The sequence below is a fragment of the Haplochromis burtoni genome, unplaced genomic scaffold (assembly GCF_018398535.1).
Source record: "Haplochromis burtoni strain Fernald_Lab_line unplaced genomic scaffold, NCSU_Asbu1 Contig_113, whole genome shotgun sequence".
NCBI lineage: Eukaryota > Metazoa > Chordata > Actinopteri > Cichliformes > Cichlidae > Haplochromis > Haplochromis burtoni.
In genome coordinates this window covers 945,316-969,113 of record NW_024582474.1, presented here as the reverse complement: position 1 = coordinate 969,113, position 23,798 = coordinate 945,316, and the positions used below count along the sequence as shown (strand labels likewise).

At 39.3% G+C, this 23,798-nt stretch overlaps 1 protein-coding gene across 2 annotated transcripts; it reads right to left on the bottom strand.

Annotated features, from left to right (window-relative positions):
- Nucleotides 1-1,933: 1,933 nt before the first annotated feature.
- On the bottom strand, nt 1,934-22,605 carry slc27a6 (solute carrier family 27 member 6). 2 transcript variants are annotated; one of them, XM_005928986.3, is made up of 10 exons: nt 22,003-22,603; nt 18,735-18,944; nt 15,830-15,988; nt 14,065-14,189; nt 11,685-11,879; nt 5,260-5,350; nt 4,963-5,161; nt 2,794-2,891; nt 2,455-2,585; nt 1,934-2,381 (listed from the first exon to the last, which is right to left on the bottom strand). In XM_005928986.3, the coding sequence occupies exons 1-10, from the start codon at nt 22,487-22,489 to the stop codon at nt 2,205-2,207; spliced, it is 1,872 nt and encodes a 623-aa protein (XP_005929048.1). In that variant the 5' UTR covers nt 22,490-22,603; the 3' UTR covers nt 1,934-2,204. The 2 variants fall into 2 exon arrangements, 1 of the variants encoding a protein (XP_005929048.1); XR_006054704.1 differs by lacking the exon at nt 2,794-2,891 and having other exon boundaries at nt 2,083-2,381; nt 22,003-22,605.
- Nucleotides 22,606-23,798: the final 1,193 nt, after the last annotated feature.

The following is a 23,798-nucleotide window of genomic DNA, read 5'->3' as shown; positions in this document are numbered from 1 at the left end:
AGTCCAAAGCTGCTGTGATGTTAGCATCCAGGGTTAAGTAAGAACAGGAGCCTTTATGACAACTGTAAACTCTCATTGCAGATAGAACTGGCAACACTTAACTGTTACATACTCCAGTGACACCAGTTGTTTCTAATATAAACACAGAGCTCCCCTCCTCTGCTCTTACCGGTGTCCATCATCCTGTCCACTCATTTATGTGCGCTGCACTTGCTGTAACACTGCTTTAGACAGTTAAAAATATTTACTGTACCAAAACTATTCATGAACTAAAAGCTATGTTTAGTGTTGGTTTAGTCTAGGTTCCTCCAGGTTCATGCATCCCCCGTGTTTTGCAGTCAAGTCACATCTCCATGTCTCAGTTTCAAGTCTGTCTTTGTGAATGTCTCGTTTCCTGTTTTACTTTGATAGTCTTGTGTCCTTTGCTAATGTTTCCAGCTTTGCTTCCTTCCCGTCTCGTTATGTGTAATTTCTCCCAGCTGTGCTCTCCTCCTGTGTCTCATTCCCTTGTTTCCCATCTGTGTATTTAAGCCTTTTTGTCTTCCTCTGTTTGTTGCCGGATTATCTGTGCATCACTTGCTGAATTTTTCCGTGTTCCATGTCTCTACTGTTGGCCAAATGGCGCTTTCTGAAGCACTGAAGCTTGTATTGAAAAACGGTTCATTACGCAAAGCTTTTCAACACAGTCATCTTTGGTGACATCTGGTGGCCAAAAATATGAAGCGCAGCTCAAATCTACAACTTAGAATGAACTGCTTCATTATGATTGCACACACTGAAGAGCTGAATTGACAGCTTCTGTTTGATATCATGTGACAGTTTTTTCTGATATCGTGTTTTAAAGTTTTTTCCAGTTTAGGTTTTTCTAGTTTAGTCATTCTGTTCTTTGCATTTGTTTGTATTTTTCTTGGCCGTCATAAATGCTCACTTTCATTTTAAGTCTGTCACCATCTGTATTTGGGTCCACACTCTCTCCACTCTGCCCAGTTCAACTGAGCCCTTGTCTCATGCCTGCCACAAATATTCAAAATATTACCCAGAAGTTACAATAAACCATATTAAATTGTTGCCTTATCTAGTTTAGAGAGCTGCTAACTCTCTTAGAGTGGACCAGCTTCCAGGTCTTTCTGTGAGTCATGCAATGTGCTGACACCCAGTGGCTATGGCATGAACTGCATCACAAAAAGAAAATGTGAAAGAGCTTATTTGATTGTTTATGCGATCACTTTGCTGAGGTAAGGGAGTGACAGGCTCAGGTTATCACTGCTACACTGTTGTCTAATGAGATCGAAGACAAACAACAATGCTCCACCAGCTTGTAGAGTGTTATTAACTCACTATAATTAAGCATTTCTTTTCGCACATGAACTGCAGCCCTGGTAAGAAAAACATAAATTGACTGTTCATGTTCAGGCCATGACCAGGGACATCTACAGGTTGATCTATACAGAAATGCAGAAGAAATGTGTATGGGCATAGACATAGAGAGACAGGTAACTTCATTGTGTTGATTCTGGAATATTCTGGATTACTGCAATAGGACGGGGCAGCACAGCGTCAACGCGTTAGCGCGGTTAGCTCGTTAACACGTTGACGCTGTCCAGCCCCATGCACGGGGCCATCTGCCGGTAACTCGTTAATGGAGGTTTGCTGAGTTAATGCAGTTATGGCGTTAACATCATTTTAACAAGATTAAAGCGGACAGCACTAACTAAACTCAACCAACTGGCAAAACAAGAGCTGAGGAAATCTAGTATATTTGTCAGTGAGCTTAAAAATCCTATCCATCAAAAAAATGTGCTTCCAAAACAATGACAGTAGTCATTTTCTACATTTTCTGACAGAAAATCCGGTTGAGGAGTTCCATGAAAAAGAGGGTGCAGTCACAGTGAGATATGACTGGGGAAAAATCTGACCAGAATTACACACAGAATGATGTAAAAAGGTATAATTTATTGTCTGAATTCTTCCAAAATTGCATTTATTATTACTACTAATATCTACATTGTCATCAAATCCAAAAGATCTGAAGATCTTTTCTAGTTTTCCATTTGAAGTACTTCATTAGGCTTAGTCATTGGATTGCTGTGACATAGTAACACATTCAGGTTCATATTATGTGTCAGATGTTTAATATTCATTAAACATTTTCAAACTCTTGTGCACTATTTAAAACTGTATAGTCACACTCATACTTGTGAGTTCTATAGCTTGTGCTCTCCAGCACTGATGCTCTGGTAGATCGTGTCTGTCAGAGGAATGTAGCTCTTTTGCTTGTAGTCCAACACATAGAGAGGATCAGTGACTTTTGAGGGGTTGAAACCACTCTGCACCAGATGGAACTTTTGCTGTTTGAAGGTACTTGTCGTTTCCATGACCTCCTGAGAGGAAAAAACAATCTGAGTTACTTCAGAGTAGCAGGATGTTTAAACTGATTTTAGTAACATATTTTACCTGAAGCCTTATGAAAAGTGGACGAGCGTATCCTGGTAGATCCCTCACTACATGCTCAAACAGCTTCTTTCCATCAAATATGAAGCCCGGTCTTACAATGATTGATGCCATTCCTCCTCTGCCCTCGTGTCCTGTGAACAACATGGATCAATGTTAAGGGATACTGTTTTTCACTGATGCCACATGGACATCCTGCTTGTGTTTAATTGGCTAAGGACAGCAAAAATGTAGCACTTGGTAAAGTAGATATTGTGGATATTTAAAAAAAGAAAACATCTATACTGCAAGTTCTCACAGTCTTAGTAACTGCATTAATAATTAAGCATGGCGACATGATACCTGGTACTTGCACTCCATACACGTTGACTTCTTGGATAAAATCTACCAGCCCAAGAATCTCTGTCACCTCTGTCGTGGCTACATTTTCACCCTTCCACCTGAAATTGGGGGGGGGGAAAATTAATTGGTAGAAGCATAGTCTGTGTCAGACCAGGCTTTACACTCATATGGTAACAACCTGTGTTACTGCTGGCATCTGTCCTTTTTAATTTTTTGATTTTTTGTTTAATCCTTATTCAGTGTGGGCCTTTGGCAAGTCTTTCCCAAGGGTAAACTGATCTCTCGTAGGAGTTGCCAGGGCCTTGTCACTGATTCTGTTCATATTTTTTTAAAAGCTAAAGGTAGCCAAATAGTGGATGATTTACACTCTGTTGTTCTCAAGATCTCACATCTGCTTTTTTCTCATAATGTGGTTCAGGTGGCTTCATCAAATGACCTACAGCTTGCCTTCAAGTCTTAACTAGAAAAGAAGTGGACTGACCACACTGGCCAATGACAAGTTACTGCCCCAAGCAGAGGAGTTCAAGTTCACGAGTGAACAAGAAAACCAAGCCTACCTCATGATAGAAACAAGAGAGAGGGATAACTGAAGCCATAGTGGCTCAGACGTCACCTGGATTGATAAGGTCTGTGTCACAAATTGAGGAACCAGGACATACAGATAAGCAGTGGGCTACTGGAAAAAGCAGGTACAAGTGAGCAAGGGATGAGAACAGGGGCTGTTAAATGGACTTCTTATATAGCTCTTATTTACTCTAAGCACTCAAAGCTTTTTACACAACTTACCTCATTCACTAATTCACACAAGCACTTTTTTCTAAGCTGTTGGAACACTACTATGCAAGTAATCCCAGCAAAAGTGGTTACATGAAGAGGATGTGGGACCTATGGAATCCTCAATACCCAACATCTAGACTGACGGCAAAACAACTGGTAGCTCAGTGTTCCGACATTCAGAAGCAACTGGTATCACAATTGGACAATGATGAGGTACGACACAAATGCTATGGGAAGAGGGAGCCAGGACATTTCTTTTGGCTGTAGTACTCACGATTGGGCACCAAGCCCAAAAATACACCTGGTGTGTTGAAGGCACTGAGTGTAAGAACAGCTGACCTGAGCAATAGGATCATGGCTAAGCTGGAAAACTGAACCCCTAGTGGCCAAATACCAGAACTATGTGAAGAACCCTTTGAAGGTCTACTAGAAGATGTGCATGCAGCATCCAACAGTCCCTGCTGCGACCATCACTGAAAGCAGCAGCTGATCTACTGACTGCAGTCACTGAGCATCTGGCTAACGGAAGGCCTGACTGTCCTGTTCGAGGATATACCATCATCAGATAGACCAAGTGGCTGACATCCAGAAATCCTACCAGTGGCTGGACAAAGCTGGACTGAAAGACACTAATCGTGGCAGCGCAGGAACAAGCTCTGAGCACACGATCCATACAGGCTGGGGTCTACCACACCCGGGAAGACTGCAGTTGCAAGCTGTGCAAAGATGCCACTGATGCCACAATCTAGCACCTAACAGCAGGGTGCAAGATGCTAGCAGACAGGGCATACATGGAATGCCATAACCAGGTTGCTTGCATAATACACAGGAACATCTGCGCCTAGTAACTCCCAAGGCTAAATGGGACATGCCCCCATTCAGAATGACTGAGCTAAGATCCTGTGGGACTTCCAGACAGACAAACTGATGATGACTAACCAACATTGAAACGGTGGAGGAAGATAGCTGTAGTGATAGATGTAGCTATACAGAGTAATAAGCTAGCTACACTTTCGAGAGGCGCAAGAAGTGTCAAGGGCTGAGAGGGAAACTCAAGAAGAGGTGGAGCGTAAAGGCCACTGTGGCAATCAGAGCACTTATGGCAATGACTCCCAAGCTGGGCAAGTGGCTTCAACAGATCCCAGGACCAACATCCAAGATCTCTGTCCAGAAGAGCGTAGTCGTAGAAGCAACAAAGATACTGTACAGGACCCTCAAGCTCCCAGGCCTCTGGTAGAAGACCCGAGCTCGAAGGACACGAGCTTGAAGGATCAAGACCATATGCTCTTGATCCTTCAAGCTCAGGTCTTTTACCAGAGGCTACATAGAAGTCTATATAGAAAATGTATGCAAATCAAATCTAAGAACATCGTAAACATCTTATCCAAGTACCTGAATGTGTCTCCGACTCGGTCTCTAAAGAAAATGAAGCCCTCATGGTCTTCCGCCATGAGATCGCCTGTGTTAAAGTAGGCATCACCCTTGACAAACACATTTCTCATCAGCTTCTTTTCAGTCAGTTCCTTGCTTCCAGCGTAGCCAAAGAATGGGCTAATAGCGCTGACCTTGGAAAGTAAAAGCCCCATCTCACCTGAGAATAACAGAAGTTCAAAATCAATACAAATACTTGTTCAAAACGTTCAAGTTTAAAAGGGAAGAATAAGAAATGAATTTGTATTCCAACCTTACCCTTGTCCACTCGCGCGCAGAAACCATACTGATCTTTCACTGGTTCATCTTTCACAATGTCATACTTCACCAAATCATACTTAAACAGGAGCTACACAAAATGTCAAAAGGAAATAGTGTTATGGTGGGTAACTGATGAACAGAGTAATCAACTATGAGGATTGGAACACCATGTGGATTGAGAGAAGTATCTAAGCAGCTTTAAAGTCCTGAAAAAAAAAAATCAATACCTTTTGTAGTCACTGTCAAAAAAACAAAACAAAAAAACTTTATACATAATTTCTACATCTTAGCAGATGGCATTAACTCACTGTAGACATTAAAATGTGCTAGTTTCAATAAGAACAGCTAATTAGCCCACAGATCTGCTTAATGCTAAATGTCTTTAAGGGCATTTAAACATATACATTTACATTAATATGTAAAGCCAGCACACACCACTTCTAAACAATAGTGCAACAGTGGAAATGGTCTGTAGCACCAAGTTCCTGGAAGTACAGAAAACAGACACTCAGTGATGCAGATCAGAGCTCTTCCTAAGACAGTTCTGCATCGCCTGCACTTCTTTGCAGCGGTTGAGGAGAGCTCACCCACCCTCTCCTATCCTTAACACTTTCTATGTGCATATCTGTTTGCTTGGGAGCTCGCAGTGCCACAAACTGGAAATCTGTAGAGAGGGTGGGGACAGCAGAGAAGATCAATGTGTGTTCACGTTCCCCCATCCAGGACGTTCTGCAGAAACGCTATCTGACCAGAGCAAACAAAATCCTACAGAAACCCTCTCATCCCCAACATGGTCTGTTCTCTCTCCTGACATCTCGGAAGAGGTTCTGCAGCATTCGTACCAGAACAGCAAGATTCTGCAGCTTGTACCTTTCCTGCTGTATTCAGAGCCAGGCAGGTATTTTTGTTGTAATGTACAGTGTTGGTGTATAGAAGGAATGACAAAAGTCAGTCAGTCAGTCAAGCTTTTGTTAACCAATAAGTAATGAAACTAAATGCTAAATAATTAATGGATTGGTTCTTACAATTTAGCCCAATGATTTTCACAACTACAGAGGAAATGCTCACATACAAATTATAAACAATATGGAAAACTAGATACAATGAAACTATGAAAAATGTATGAATAAACCCTTGTTTCTTCATATGTTGTTTTTAAGGAGCCAGACTAACATATAACAACCAGTGTTGTGTCTACACTTACACATCCTCAAGAGTAATTAGCTGAAAATTTGAAAACTATTAAAAGAAATTTCAAGAAAGCTTGCCTAAGAGATTTCAGATGTGTTGACGAACAATAGTGTTGATGCCGAATATTGACCTTCAGGTCCATTAGAATTGTAAAAACTCTGCTTTGCTTTGTACATTGTATTTACATGTTTGTATATGTTTCAGTTGACAGCTGGACACATTTAGCATTTTCCTAGCAAAATATAAAGAAACTAGAGAATGCATTTACTAAAGAAAATGCAGTGTGAATTGCTAAAAGCTGAATGACTTGAGCTGAATTGTTGAAATATTTGGGAAAATTGTTGAAGCTGCTAAAACACAATTTTCCTGAAAGCCAAAGTGCAGAACTGTTGAAAGCTGAATCACACAACGATGCAGAAGTGTCACATTTAATCTGCATTTCATGGGAAAAACACAAACAGTACATTGCTAAATATGAAAAATGCCAGCAAAGCATGATGACGTACATGCTCAGCCGAAAGATTAAGGAGAATGATAATACGGAATGTTTTAGGACAAATTAAAATGCGTGTAAAACATTTTGAGTATCTATTAAATAAACATTAGAAACAAAATGACTGATATAAGAAAAGCAGATTTATGGTCAGGAGAATTCAGAATAAATAACAAAGCTCACATACTCTGAATCACTTCAAGACCTCAATCATGTTTTTAAATGTCTAAACTCAAGAATATCACATCAAAAGGTTTAATATTTACTGAGCAAATGTAAGCTGCTCTGTGTGTGTGTGTGTGTGTGTCAGGGAGGGTGAGGATGCAACAGAAAATGATGACTGACTATTGAATTGACCTCAAATGTATCTAAATGTATCTAAATGGATTGAATTGGAATTAACAGATTTTCATATTCTGGTTTTTTATTTGTTCTCTGTATTAATTAGCCTTAAGTTTTGTGTTTTCTAGCGCTATCTTGTTTGTCCTAGTTTCTCACTAATAAAAAGTGGCTTCAGGCTTTGCACAGAACAGGTATGATACATAAATATGTAAACTACTCCCCACTTTTAGACAAATAACTGAAGGTACTATTAATAATTTCAATAGAATATTTACTTTTATAGATGGGTCTAAAAGTACATGAGTCTTTGTTTTTGTTTAATACAAGACATTTGATTAACAAGTTATGTGATCAGATGGACATCTATGCCACCTACAAAGACTTACTTTCAAGACTTATATTTTTCAAAGTATATTAAATTAATAAAAAAACAAATATGGTTATTTGCCTTTTATATATACTCATAATACAGCCACTTTATTAGATACATCTGTTCAGCTGCTTATTAACACACATACAGTATGTTAAATGGACAAGTTCCTAGGATAGTGCTTTTCTATCCCACCTGAGAACTCAAAGTGCTTATCTAATCAGCCAATCACACGTCAACAACTCAGTGCATTTATTTTTTTAGGTATAATCAAGATGACAAACTAAAGCTGAAATTGAGCACCAGAATAGTTAAGAAAGGGGATTTAAGTCACTTTTAATGTAGCATGGTTGTTAGTGCCAACAACACAAAAGAGACAACTCGTCAGGCCAGGACTCTACAGTCCATCTACACCTACAGTGTACTCTTACAACGATGAGGATGTACACATGGGACAGGGAGGGAAGCTGGTTTGAGCGGGGACAGATGAAAAGGGAAAGACCATCTCTCAATCTCTGAATGGAAGCGGGAGTCATCTTTCAACATCTTACAATGCTGTGATTGCAGCCATTCCCCAACCTTCTGTGAATGGTACTCATGGCCTTGATCAATGGTCAAGGTAATTCGCATTTTAGTGATCTAGAAACTGAATGTAATTAGGGCAGTTATAAAATGTATAAAGAAGGTCCAGTCTAATACACTTTATATTAATAGACACTCATTATTCCATAACGTTTTCATAATTGTAGACCAACAAAAGAAATCTAAACAATACATTTTAACTGCATGTTACAGAACTGACACTACTTTTAACCATATGTTTTATAACTTCACTTTTACAACTTCTTTTATAACATTGTGGGTCAAATGAAAAGTCAGCTGGACGCATCTAAGAATAGCTGAAGTCAGAGATTAGAGCCAAATACATGGATCCACTCTTATGTAAGTCCACTGATTAACAACAGCCAGCATTAATACCTACCAAAGCCACAGTAAAGCAACTTCACTACTCATTCTTCTCCACAGTCACAACAGACTTACAGTACATCTATAACTATGTAAGAAGTTTTTAGTTTGTGTAATATCACCTTGATGAGGGTGCTGTGTATTCTACTGGGTTGAGATGATGTGACAGACTTGATCCTAAATATATCCTTGGGCTACCTTTGCAATACAGTGTTGGTCATTATTTATTAGCACTGTGAAGTGCTGTCCAATCAGTTTTGAATCTGAACCTGAGCAGGTTCTAAACTACTTGCACAAAGGTGGTTGTTTGATTGTTGGGTTTTTCTCTTTATTATTGTAGTCTTTCCTTTATAATATGACTTTGTAAATAAAGCTGAACTGAATCAGTAAATACTAGCGGCAGTCATGGGTAATCCAGTATGTTAAAGATCATGAAGGAGTTCTCTCCATGCCCGTACTTTTATGTTCCTCTCAATTTGTTAAGTTCATCTTGGTTTCATCAGGCCTTGAGAGAGGACTTTCAGACCTTGAAAATGTATATTTTCAAGAGTTCTTGAGTTAGATGGTGCAAAGCTGCTTTTCTTAATCACAGAAATAATTATACCATCATGCACTTTAGATTTAGACTGACATTTTGCACTGTTATAATAGTGGCAATTGATTCAGTGAGCTGTTAAAAATGACCATCAACTGTGCTAGGGGTGGTGGGCATTCAGTTCAATTTAGTTTTACTTACATAGCTCCAACTGTAGATGGGGCTGATGAAACTACCTGTGAGCCCATTATCTACATTTTTGAACCTCTGAAAATGTATGTAAATGGCTGTGACTCCTAAAAAGTTAATGCAGTACTTCTGTAAAACTCCTTGAATGAAAGCTGTCTGAACATTAATCCCGTATTGACTGTTTGCTTTAAAATCCATCTGCAGTGGTTTAGAAAGGCAATATTATTAAAACGATCTTTGCCCAACAAATAATAGACCCAACTGTATTCATGGATGGGCAGAAGTGTAGTAAAGCAACAGGGTTATGTGAAGAACATTGTTAAGAAATGTCAACATCCGCTCGCTTACGAAAAAGGGACATTTCGTCCAGAATCTCCTCACAGACCATAAGTTTGACTTTTTCTGTTTGACTGAGACGTGGCAACAGCCCAATGACTTTTCGCAGCTCCACAACTCCACTCCTCCTGGGTTTGTTCACACCTGCCAGCCTCGTGAGTCCGGCCGTGGTGGAGGTATCACGGTAATCTATCGCAAGAACTTTCTTTCAATGTCAAAATAACCTGTTCTATGCCCAAGAACCCTCATACCATTTCTTTTTAGAATTTTAAGAAAATCCATCCTGACACCCTTTCTTTTGCTTTCTCTACTTATTTGCATTTTCATAACCTGCTCACCCAAGAGGACTTGGTTTCCTATTATAACTCTAGTCTCAATAATATTCTAAACTCTGTTGCCACACTCTAAACCAAATCTGTATCATTCCCTCAGTCAGCACCCTGCTGAGAGAGTTTACAGCTGAACTCAGGCTTCTGAAAGCAAAAGGCCGACGGCTTGAACGTCTCTATAATAAGAAAACTGGTCTTACTATTCATAAGGAAATGTTTAATAATCATGTTTTGTATTATAAAGAGTGTATTAATCAAACAATATCTGCTTATTACTCCACCATGGTCTGTGCAAATGATGATTCAACCAAGACACCGTTTTCACTGTTCAACTCTTCTTTCAGGTCACCAGATTTTTACCTGCTCATCCAAGACCTGGTTTGTTCCACGTAGCGCTTCCTTTGCATTTCCACTCCCATCACACTCTTTTTCTGCTTTCCAACTTCCCTCTGTCACTGATATTTCAGATCTCATCTGTAAGTCAAAACCTGGTCAAGGCCTGTTTACCCTCTTTGCTTCCCCTCATATCTGCTATCATTTATTCTTCACTTACTACTGGAACTGTTCCTGCTTCCTTCAAAGTTGCTGCCATTGCCCCAATATTGAAAACAAAAACAAAACGCAAAACAAAGCAAAACAAAGCAAAACAAAACAAAGTCTAGATCCCAATAACTTTGATCATTTTTGTCTTATTTCCAATCTACCATTCCTCTCAAAAATTCTTGAGAAGATAGTTGCCACACAACTCCACTCATACTTAACTAATAATAATCTGTATGAACAGTTCCAGTCTGGTTTTCGCCCCTCCCATAGCACTGAAGCAGCGCTTATAAAAATAACCAGTGATCTTCTTATGGCAGCTGACTACGGTTTACTTTCCATTCTTATTCTCCTCGATCTGAGTGCTGCTTTTGACACCATCTCTCACTCCATTCTCCTTAGTAGGTTAGTCTCCATCGGTCTCTCCCATACTCCACTAGCCTGGTTGTGGAGTATGTCTCATCGCACTCCGTTTATTCGACTCAAATCCTTCACCTCTCAGCCCTTTCCTCTGGTCACTGGCATATCAAAGCAACCTGGAATCGTCAGTTTTTACCTCCTCGAGCCATTGCTCGTTGATGCAGTAATTCATTTTATATTTGTAATATTTATATTTAATTTCATATTTGCCTTGAGGCTCAACAACACAAAAAATTAGATTTACTGAGGTTCAACTTAGGGCACTACATACAATAGTTACTATGACAATAATAACATGAATAATAAAACTCACATGTTTTACACAAGAATTGTGGACAAATTCCAAAGCAGAATCTGTCTTTAGTCTTGTATTAAACAAAAATGTTTTTAATCGTTTTATTTGATGTTTCAGTGTTTTAAGACCAGCAAGTAAGACTTTAGACTTATTTAAGAGCTTGATGTCATTAGAAATGCAGCTTCCCTTAATGAGCATTCCTTATAAAGAAATTATTTTGTTATGATGGTGAAGTGAATCTGTGCAGTTCTACTGACATGTCAAATTACTTGACATTATAACATGATTTATTATAATCATTTACTTTTGTCTACCTTCTCTTATGAAAGCACACACCAAGGTAGTGCTCGTTTACTAGAGAGTAGCGTGTAGGCTTGGTCACACACACATGGAATAGCTTATTTCCATGCACTTACCCTGTAAAAGAAGTTGGAGCGGCCTACTGATCCAATCTTGCCAATGTGGTTCATGAAACACAGATTTCCTTCAGTGGAGCCATATACTTCACACATTTTGATTTTCCCAAAGCGACTTTGGAACTCCTGCCACACATCCTGATGCAGCCCATTTCCCACTCCCATCCGCACCTTATGAACTTTATCAAGCTCTGTCTGATGGAGAGAAAAATACAAAAACATCAGCACAAGATTTCTGAAAAGTATTATGAAATCATTTATTTAAAAAACTGTTAAGTGGGAAATAATTTCCACTTAATAAATGTCTCTGATTATTACACTGACAGGGTGGCATATAAATAGGAAAAGGCTATGTTATGTAATGTGTTTTAAAGAAATGTTTAAGTGCATGTTCAGTTTATTTCACTTTATTTATGCAGCGCCAAATCACAACAACAGTGGGAAGGAAAAACACCCTTTTAACAGGAAGAAACCTCAGGGAGAACCAGATTCTGGGGAGGGGCAGCCATCTGCCCATCTGCCCAGGGAATCTCCCAGCAGCCGACACCTATTGCAGCATAACTAAGGGAGGATTCAGGATCACCTGATCCAGCCCTAACTACATGCTTTAGCAAGAAGGAATGTTTTAAGCCTAATTTTAAAAGTAGAGATAGTGTCTGTCTCCTGAATCCAAACTGGAAGCTGGTTCCACAGAAGAGGGGCCTGAAATCTCAAGGTTCCCCCTCCCATTCTACTTTTAAATACTCGAGGAACAACAAGCCCGCAGTGCGAGAGTGAAGTGCTCTAATGGGGTGATGTGGTACTATAAGGTCATTAAGATAAGACGGGGCCTGATTATTGATATATGAAGGGAAACCAATACAGGAGAAATATGCTCTCACGTTCTAGTCCCTGTCAGCACTCTTGCTGCAGCATTTTGGATTAACTAAAGGTTTTTCAGGGAGTTTTTAGGACAACCTAATAATAATGAATTACACTAGTCCAGCCTAGAAGTAATAAATCCATGAACTAGTTTTTCCAGCCACTCTGAGACAGGATATTTCTAATTGTAGAGATATTGCGCAAATGGAAGAAAGCAGTCCTACATATTTTTTAAGGAGGAAGTAATTACTGAGGTTAACTCAGAAAGCTCAATTGAAGAAAAAGACTAAATGCATTTCAATGGTACTGAAAGCAGCTGTAGATAATGGTCTAATAATGATGGTGCATATGTTCCAGGTACTCATGTTTTAGGGGACTATATCTATTAACTTTGTCCTCCTTACTTAGAATGTGCATTTCTAGGGCATGTTGCAAGGTTTATAATTTACACTGTGTAGAAACACAGTATAAGTGTCACAAATATGACCGCCATAAATAATTAAGAATTGTATAAAGAGGATATACAAATAGGGATATCCTTTGTAGACTAGCTACAGTTAGCTAACTGGCCCTAGTCTAGAGTCCTAGTCTCTATGGAATTTGGAGCCAAATATCCAGTGCGATATGATGACATCTATGGTATTTGCTTAGCTGGTGGTATTTGCTTTGCATAATCAAAGTGCAGAACAGGACATTGAGTAATTAGTATCCATCCTTGTCAGCACATATTTTGTGAAAAGGTTCTTGTGTCTTGTGTACGTTTCATTTACCAATCACTGACGAGGACAGTGGCAGCCAACCTTTCACCCACACAGCCAAATGACACAGAACATGGACAAAGAGGACTTTGAATTCATGAATGGATGAGCTTGGCCCTGACACTGTGTGTGCGTGCATTTCTACATGATGTAAGGAGGGCAGGAACAGTAAACAATGGTCCTGCTTATTTTTCTGTCACAGTTGTGAACAGTATTACTTGAATGACTCAGTGGAGCAGTTACAATGACAACTTCCATTAAAAATAATAAAAGAAAAATACTTATTGACATAAACTCTAACAATAACATAGTAATATTATAAGAACATCTAACAGAACATTTTAGGTACATCTATAATTTTGTCTGCTTCTCCTTATTTAGTCCCTTTGCTCTGTCAACCATTACTATATGCAGATTATCTGGACCCTTTTCTAACCTCATGGTTTAGTAACATATTTAGACGGATGAAAATCGTGATGAGATATTAACAGCAAAAAATGTCTGTGTCATTTCCAGCTGAGCCTAGGTGAGAGGAGCAAGTAATTGTTGCATGCACTTTCTGTATGTCACCCCACGCCAAAGCCAAACATATTGCCAGGAGTGAGAATGCATCTGACACAACATCTGTCCTGCCCTGATCTACTTATATTATCTAGAGCTGTTAAAAAGTTTGAATTTCAAATGACGATGGTTTTACACCATAATGTAACAAGAATAAACTAATTTAGGGTAGTGAGTGGGTCCAGCCAGCAACAGGTTACCTTTGTCTGGTTGCAGAGGTACCTGCAGAGTTCACCAATATACTGGAAAATAGTAACATCATGTTTTCTGCAGTCATTCCAGAACTGAGAGGCTGAGAACTTCTTCTTCAAGACTAAGGTTGCACCTATGGTAGAATAGACAACAATGCAGTTAATAACACTGTTATGGGATGAAATTAGAATGATTCCTCTTTTTAATACATCTGTTAAGCTCTGTTTTATTATACTGGCCCACAGAAAGACAAGGACAAAACATAATGCAGTAGTGACATGCAAACTGGGAGCTCCATTCAAATTGGGAGCTGCCTGAGAGCTGAAGTCTCTGCATTCCATTGTACTATCCACAAGAAAGCCTACATCATGACAGTCAAGTGCTCAGTGGGTATAATATGATACTATGAGGTTTTTTAAAATAACAGAGTTCGTGATCGTTCTTGATTGGATTTAACATGGAGGCGGCTAAGAGAAGCTAACGTAAGAGACATTAAAGTTCTATTTCTAGTCCCTGTTAGTATTCTCATAGCATTTTGGACCCTCTGAAGGTTGGTACTAGAGGCCAAGGTAATGCCATCAAGATTAAGGATATACTAACCTGATTTTTGGATTGGCTATAGGCCCAACCCTTACCCCCCAAAAATCAGATATCACTGTCAATTCTTTGCTTGGTTAGAAAAAACCCCCAAAAACAAACACAACAACAACAAAAACCCAGCCTTCGCAACATCTAGCCAACCCAATAACACTTTTGAGGACTTCAGTATAAAAGTCTACAATCAACAGACCCCATCATAATTGATTTTTAAGAAAGTTTGCAAATGGTGCAAACCACTGATTCCACTCAATAACAGAAAAACCAGATCAGATTTTACCCTATAATTTCCTTCTTTTAAATTCAGATAACACTGAGGTCATTTGTACTTGGCCCTAAAAATCTTAGACATATGGGATCTAACCCAATGCTTAGTCTGCATGGCATTGACTTTGATCAGGATATGTGCATATTAACTATCAGGGCATTAGCTTTACCAAGGATTGTTTTCAGAACTTGTCAAGATGTTGATCTCAGAATGTGAAGGATTCAGCATCACTAACTTTGGCATAGATGGAACAGATCCGCAAAGCAGTTAATCATCAATACTATGAAACAACAAACAAAAACTCCTCGAAATTACTCCATAAGCAGAAGAGAATGGACCAACTGATGAATTCAAAAACATACGAGATTACTTTTATGTTCAAACTGCAGAAACAGTTTTCAGTGTACTTAACAACAATAATATTCCCATCTGAGAATCTTGCAGCATAAAATAAAGCTGCTTGTTAAAGTGAAACATGAGATCTTCAAAGAGGTTTGGTAGTTACATTGTGCTGAGTAGACAATGTCTGCAGCTCTGAAAAACAGCCAATATTCAATATTCAATGCCAATAGAACCAACTCTCTGAAGCATGGAACTTAAATCATAAAAGCAGCAAAAGCAAGTTGCTGGGTGTCATAAGAACACGTCTCTGTGTAATCTTATCATCTTGAATTATAAAACAGTCCAAGATAAATCTTGCTTACATCCTTAAACTATAATGTCAATAGGGCTCATTTACTAATATTTGCATGGAAACATCTTAACCTGTGCAAAAAGTTCACATGCAAAATTACCATCGATTACCATATCTTTTTTTCTCACAGCTATACTTACTACAGCAAGTATAGCTATACTGTCAGACCCTAATCATGAAGGGATTAGCAATGCAGAGATATTTGTAGACCTACCTAGCTCTATAGTTCCACCTACACCAATCAGGGATGCTGCGCTGTGATAGAGTGGCAAGGTGACATAAATTACATCATCTTCAGTTGCCCCAAATGCCCAAAAACCTGCTGCTGCCTTCAGGCTCTGGAGGTGAGAGATCACTGCAGCCTTAGGAAGACCTGTGGGGAAATAACCGCATAACGTTACATTTGGGACGCTACATTTACAAAATACCAAAAAGCATGCTTTTGATTGAATGAGCGGCCATCTGAAGAACAATTCAAGCTTGAATTCTGCATAAATGAAGTGAACACCTTTTTGGGATGCGAAGCTCTCGGTCCAATAATGAAAGAGGAGGGTATACCATAGATGCAATAATGCCAGTCACCAACCTTTCAACCTTTCCCACTCTGTGCTGGCCCTGTTTTAAAAGCCCATCCCTACCTCTGACCTTGAAGTCGAGGTTTCTAAGATTTGAACTGTCTGAGTAAGTAAATGCATCTATGCTGTCAAGTTGAAAATCCTACATTGCCTAGTTCTCGAGTTATGGCACTCACAAACTCGGGTGTCCATGCCACCTGCGTGTCCCGCCAGGGTGGCAGCAATACCTCAACTTTTATGGCTTAAGGGATAGAAATCATTGTCCCCACTGTATAGATGGGACAAACCCTGTGTTGAACCAGTTTCTGTGTTCATGTGACACAGAAAAACACAATATGACAAAACTAGACATAGATAGTTGTACTTTATTAAGCAAACTGTGTACCCTTTCATAGTGCAGGCTGGTAAAAGTAAATTAATGTTAAACTTAGTAACTAGTAAAAACATCCATCAGGCAGTTTGAGCAATGACAAGGAAATTAGGATCATTTGTCCTTCAAAATCTTTTCGGTTCACCAGTATTTCTGGCCTAATTTAAACACAAGCAGCAGTTTATTCTTCAGTATCACATTTATGTTAAGATCATAACTCTGACTCAGCCATTCCAATAAGCCAATCTCTTTTAAACATCAGTATATGGATATCCCCAAATTATTATGTTCCCCTGACTATCCTTCACACATGGGATGATGGAATAATGAGTCTGGTGTGTGGTGTGCACCGGCTTTCTTGCTCCAAACATTTCAATGTTTTCACTAACTTGTTGTGCAACTTTAGATCATGTAAATCATAAATGCAGTTTCCATGTCAAATACTGTAGAATGTATGAATGAGTAATTTAAACTGTATTAAAAATGAAAACAGAATTTTATCCCCCAACCGACACAACCATCCTGCCCAAATACAGGCTTGAGATTTTAGGCTCTCTTTTCTAGGCAACTGCTTCTGATCTCATCCACAATGCTCGACACCAACACATGAAGCGCTTTTTTAATAATATAATAGAATATTCTTTGTGAGTACTGAACTGGTCATCACACTTTCATCAGTTTGCTTCTCAAACCCTCAAACCACCCTGCTTATAAACCACTTGCACAGCTATATAACAAGAGTATATCAGATAGAGTAACATTACACTTTACAGACTGCATAAAATAGAACATCCACTCTTCAATAGTAATTTTATCGAAAACAATGGACAACTGGTACAATTTGTCCCAACATATAAATAAGCACCACTCATTAATTAATAATTGGGGGTCACTGCACCTAGTGCTCCGATTATCCCTGGGACCACTGTTACCTTCACCCTTTACACACTCGAGCTCTTCTCTAAGCCCTTGGTATTTCTCAAGCTTCTCATGTTCCTTATTCCTGATGTTGCTGTCATTCGGTATTCCTACGTCTATCACTACGGCCGTCTTCTTCTGCTTCTTGACCACCATTTTGTCCGTCTGTATCTGGAAGTCCCACGGGATCTTAGCTCGGTCATTCTCGGCCAACCTAGGGGCCGTCTCCCATTTTGATCAATTTCTGTATTGTTGCCTTCTGGTAGTGTGATCCCCCTCAGTTCGGACTACTGTCCCTCTCTTTGTTATCATCTAACTACACTTCTCCAGTCTGAATGACATTCCAATGTCGTTGCTGTATATCCTGGTGGTGTGGATCAGTGAACCGATGTCTCATTTACTCTTGGCACACAGCTTAATGTCATCCATGTAGAGGATTGCTCCATTCACTCTGGCAGTCTTGGCTGACTGTTTGGTCTACCAGTAGCTGGGGTTTTGGGCCTCTGGTACTCTTGCCAGTTCCTTTCTGTGCCCCACTCATGTATTGAGCCATGTGCCTGTTCATCTTACTGGACCCTGTTCAGGGAGGTTGCTGTGGTCTGCTCTGAGACCGACTAACCAGTAAGCATTGCCGTTATGGGTTGCGTCCTTATCCCATATGCTCTTCCAGTATTACACTGTCTTCAGCCTTGGTGCTGCTCTTCTCATATTGTTCTGCCAATGAGAGCGCACCTTGGCTGGTGCCGTGGAGAACAGCTGGTTTATTCTCCTGCCTGGTGTACCTCTTCAAGTGGCAGGCCAAGGCTGTGAGTTTTTGCTTGGCAGTTTCCAAAGCCTCTGGTATGGACAGCTTGCTTCTTAGGCACCTTCTTCTGCAGATTCGATAGTTAGCTAACCTCCCTCCGTGCTACTTTGATCTTGGTCTCTAGTCTCCTTCTCCAGGTAGGGTACTGCTTCTCATGGCTGTTCAACTTGTAGTCAAGAATCTCACTGCTGTAGATGGTTAGCCTCGGTAATGGTTGCAGCAGGTATTGCCCGTAGCAACGCAGGATCCAGGTGTCAAGCTTCGCCATGATCCTATCTCTCAGGTCATTTCCTCTCGCACTCAATGATCCTTCTTCCAGCGCGCTTGGGGCTTGGTACCCAATCTCGGATGCGGGTGACGATACCCCTCCCCCATGACCTGTCGTCCTGGCTCCCCCTTGCTGTAGCATTTGTGTTGTACCTTGTCAATCTCTAACCATATATATACTCACCAGTTGTTCCTGACGTAAAGATGTAGAGTGTAGGAGTTTTGAGAGAAGTGGCAGCATGCAGTGCTGCTGGTACAGGCTTCTCAGATGCAGATTCAAGCTTATCCAGCAGAGAGTGCACCTCCGTGTGTTTGGTCCAGCTCCTCATTGCCCACACCTGGATGTTGTCCAACAGCAGACTGTTTAGGATGCCATCCAGGTCTTCCACTAAGTCTAAGACATAGAGACACTTATATCATAAAAGGTTACCTTGACTTTGCTTACTCCTGTAAACTAAATTGATCCTAAAACTGAAAATTTAGGTTTAGGAAGGTTTGATTGCAAATGTACATGTACAAATGTGTTTTCTCAGTGAGACGTAGAAGCATCTTGCAAACAGAAAGCCAATTATATACCATGACACTTAATCTCACAGAATAAAACGTTTAATTGTAGTTTATGGATCATTATGTGCCTTTTTTTTTTACCTACAGTGCAAGTAGTGACTGTAGGTGAAAATGGAACTGCATCAGTGTTTGCAAATATCTTTCTGTATGACTGACCTTAAAATTCCTGCAGGAAGTTTTTGTCAGGTACCTGAACGGAAAGGACTTAAGTCACACATGTAATGGTTTCTTCACAGTGAAGCTGTCTATGTATTCCATTATTCAGAAGACAGAATTATAGAAATAGTAGAAGCAAAACAATATTTCTAATAATTGCAAACATAATTTGTAATTATGTTAGCATAGCAGCCATTTCTTCAGCATAAGAGAAAGTTGGTAATTTGTTTTGTTTTTTTAACCTATACACTACGTGTCATGAATTTAAAGAAAGAAAGAAAGAAACAGGAATCCTTGGACACTGCTCGCATAATAGACAGGTTTTTGACGGGGCTCCCACAGAAATGCAAAGCAGAAGGTGAAGCATCGGCAAATATGCTTCCAATAAGAAGATTTTACTGTAAAAACAAAGGCGGGGCCTAGCAAAAAAAAGTCTGGGTTCACAATTTAAAGCTGTTCTACGGCAATGGAGGTTGATCAAGCCTTGAAAGCTGGTGCTGCTGGATTACTAACAACCCCCTCTGTCTGTATAAAAGCAGCGTTGGCACCCACTGTGTGGTACCATACCCGAGTGAGCATCAGCTGAACAGTACTTTACAGCAGAAAGTGGTGTGTTGCTACAAACATGCCGAGATTGTAGAAAGATTGCCAAGGGTGTGCTCAGCTGTTAAATCTTCCACAAGGTGGCTACTTTGATGTGTCAAAGGTTTAGAATACATTTTGGTATATAAATTGATATAAATTGATTCTCTGATTTCTTTTTTAACTCCAACTACTTATTTGTATTATGCTTTCATTTCAGAATCCAATGAGGCATTAAACTGCACGATTTTCAATAAAAAACTTGAAAAACTGGGGTGTGTAAACTCTAAAAACTAACCACGGTTGTAGTGAGGACAGCATTTCTGACAAGATGTTTGTCTGGTTGAGCAATCTGTCACTCTGTCACATGATTACGGCATGGTTAATCCAATTAAATGTACAAACAGGAAACTTTCAGTGAAACTTAATTTGTATTAAACATATATTTGCTTATCACCAATTTTTTTGATCCATCCATTGAATTTCTGAATAAATTCCATCCCAAAGCAGATTTGTGGATTTGTGGAATGATCTATACTTAAATTGCAGCTAACATTACACAAACTAATAATAATCTTACAAGGGATCAGCAAGTTACAAGATTTTAATGAGGAGCTATTAAGTTCATCAAATTTTATTTTGTCATCTATTATTCATGTGTTACTCACAGGTGTTGGTTCACTTGTGAGTTCAGGGAAGTAACTAAGTACACTGAGTCAAGTAATATGCATAAGTAGCATTAAGTACATATGATTTTCACTTAAGGCTACTTAAGGGAAAAGTTAATTAATCATGACATCCATAAGTGAAAGTAAGCCAGGTTTGATACCTGCAGTTCAGAACATGAAAGTTGTCAAAGATGTGCCTGACTATCAGAACTGGGAAAAGTTACAATTACACCAAAACTGCATGCACGTTTTAAAACGTATATCTGCCATTAATAAATCCGCACTTTAGTGTTGCGGCTTCATTACTTGGCCAATTAAACTTTAAAGAGGCCTAATATGAAACATTATTCGCAGTACTTGAGAGGTGAAATCCTCACGTGTTTTACACTGCTTAACAAATTCATTAGCTCGCCTGTCGTAAAAACAAAGAAAAGGAAACAAATATTTTACAAATTTGTCAAAACTTGAAACTGAATTCATGTTTTTATACCAAAATTTGAGTAGTCAGAAATGAATCAACCATAACTTCAGGTGCTATTTTTATGTTCAGAAATGCAAGTATATAAATGAACTGTAGAATTCATGAACAATAACAATAATTATATTTTTGCATAAACTATATCATATAATGACTTTTCTTGTGACTGTTTTTGATTTCAGTCCGTTTTTACAGGGAATACATTGTAAAGACAGACAAAGCTCTGGCGGAGGGTACCAGGTTACTTGTGGCTGGTGGTATAGCCAGTCAGGAGAAGATAGCCAAGACTGCCCAGTCCCCAGTGTCCACCCTTACCTACCGTAACTGGAAAATGTGGTAAAACTGGTAACAGCCAGCCTGGGTTCTGAAGATGCAGAAACCCAGGTATGGACAGCATACCTGTTTGTTTCTATACTGGCAAATATCTGCTACTTTATTTGTGTAAATTTGCTTCTTATGTAAATCTACAGTGCTTAACAAACGTATTAGATCACTTCTCCTAATAAGAAGAAAACAAATATTTTGGAAATATGTCAAAAACGTGTTTAAAACAACAACAAATTCACATTTTAGACCCGAATTTCAGTCTGCAGAAATTAGTCAAGCATTACAGTCAACCACTAAAACGTTTTTTCCCTGTTCAGGAAAGCAAGTAAATAATAATAATAAATAGTAATAAAATGTAAATAAAATACCATTTAAACTAATGGACGATAGAAATGATATTTTAGCATTAATGTATCATTTTGAACTTGTACCTACTAGTGGATTAACTTAATTATAGAAACACACACAAAGCTTACTGGCAGAATAAGCTCCTGTGCTACATTGCAAGGACAAATTTGAGACAAAAATAAAAGATATTGCGTAATATATATAGAGAAAACTATCAATACACAATATTAAAATATCGAGAAAGAATGTTGAATGCTGTACATGAAGATAAAACTGTTTCTAGAGCCACTGTGGTGTATACCACTTCAATGAAATGAGACTTTTACCTGAACCAACTATTAGAGTTTTAGCTCCACAGGAGTTAAAGCAGTGCAACAGAGACTTGGACTTGATGTTAGTGTTGAGGAAAGCAACCGAGCAGCCGACCTTCGCTAACCCGAACCAAACGCACAAAAAGTCGGGCTCGTTGTTCATGAGCAAGGCAACGCAGTCTCCTTTCCTCAAGTTGGCTTTCTCCAGGAACACATTTGCCAGTCTATTGCTACGCCGATCAATGTCCCGGTAGGTGTGGACGTTCCCGTCGTAGATTACAAACGGTTTGTCCGGGATGCGCTGTACCTGCTGGAGGAACCTGTCCAGGACTGTACGCACGCTGGAAGTCAGCTTGAATACCTCCAGTTTCACACCGTATCTGACGACTTTCTGCAGAAAAAGAAGATCTCTCCAAAAGTATGGGAAGCAGAGTTTTTGCAGAACATAAACTGATAAAGCAAGAGCCACGAGAACGGACAGACATCCCAGACACAGAGTCATGCTCACTGCTAAGGACCACGAGAGGAGAGGAATGTCGCACTGAAAGGCAGCCACTGCGCGCCCTTCAACGTCCCAGGTAATAAACACGGTGTGGTAAGTGGCGTAACAGGGACCGTCCAGAAATGTCAATTTCCGCAACAGAAGAGTAGAAGATCACAAATGCTGCCTTCAAAATAAAAGGTGATTAACTTACAAAACATCACCTGTGGCGGTTTGCTTTTTCAAATGATCTCTCACGCATGCATGGTGTTAGATGGAAAGAAATTAAGATGCATGTGAAGATTGTGAGACAGGAAGCCCTGAATGCATGTGTAAGACCTTGGTGTCAGCAGATATTTTATATTAAAGCACTCTGTTCACAAGTGGCATCCCCATCTTTAATCAGGATTTGTGAACTTCCATCTAAAATCACCAGGATAACTGTTATTTAAATAACTAAAGCTACTGTGCAGTACAAAAGGAAAATATGCTCAAGACAAATGTATTTAGCCTGAAACTGTTCAAGACAGAAGCCCCGAATCACATTTTATTTTGAAGGGCAAACTTAAATATTTCCTGTTTTACTGCCTACTAAAATCAGCATGACCGCGTGTTTGTAGAAGTGAAATCATGTGACAGTTGTTGTGGAGATGAATGGGAGGGCATGCTGAGCCTCACCCCTTATTTAAAAAGATAATAGAACGACTGTATTCTGGAAGTAAATAGTGAGAAGCGGCTGGTACATTCTGTCTGCAATGATATAGCACAGCTGAAAGTAGTAGGGAAGTAAGGAAACCAAAGACAATGAGTTATTTTGACCTTCCGCTGCAAATAGCCTCATGTGTCTAAACTCCACAATATTGAACAAAACATCAGTTATTTGGTATATTAAGTAAGACCACTTTTAAAAGATATGACTAAATTTAACTACTGTAATCGTCTCCGCGAGAGGTGGATAAAAGAGGCTATGTTAACAGCCTCTCTGATCTATTACTGCACAGCTCAATAGGGAAATTGAGTAGAAAGCCACACTAATGGCCAAATTATCTGTTCAAACTGTAAGAAGACAGAGCTCAGTATTAAGGTAAGCGGCTTAAGCAAATTTTGCCACTCTGTTTATTTAAAATAACCAGAAATAATTATATGATAGGGTGTTTTTTTCCGTTTTTGTGTGTGTTGCTCCTTCTTGATGATTGCACTGTCCTTGTTAGGTTCACCTCTATTATTAACTGATAATTTCCATATGTTTTTTTGAATTAATCTACATCTTTCATTCCTTTGTGACTTGTCATGTGTCCTGTGTATTCCTAGGATTCAGTTCTCTACCATT

Bases quoted from the DNA above. Each gene is read 5' to 3' on its own strand.
- slc27a6 (XM_005928986.3), bottom strand. From the start codon at position 22,489: ATGACTCTGTGTCTGGGATGTCTGTCCGTTCTCGTGGCTCTTGCTTTA. The intron at 14,190-15,829 runs GTAGGTCTACAA...ATTCTACCATAG, and splicing joins AGGTGGAACTATAGAGCTAG to GTGCAACCTTAGTCTTGAAG. The intron at 5,351-11,684 runs GTAAGTGCATGG...CATTTTGTGTAG, and splicing joins GCTCCAACTTCTTTTACAGG to CTCCTGTTTAAGTATGATTT.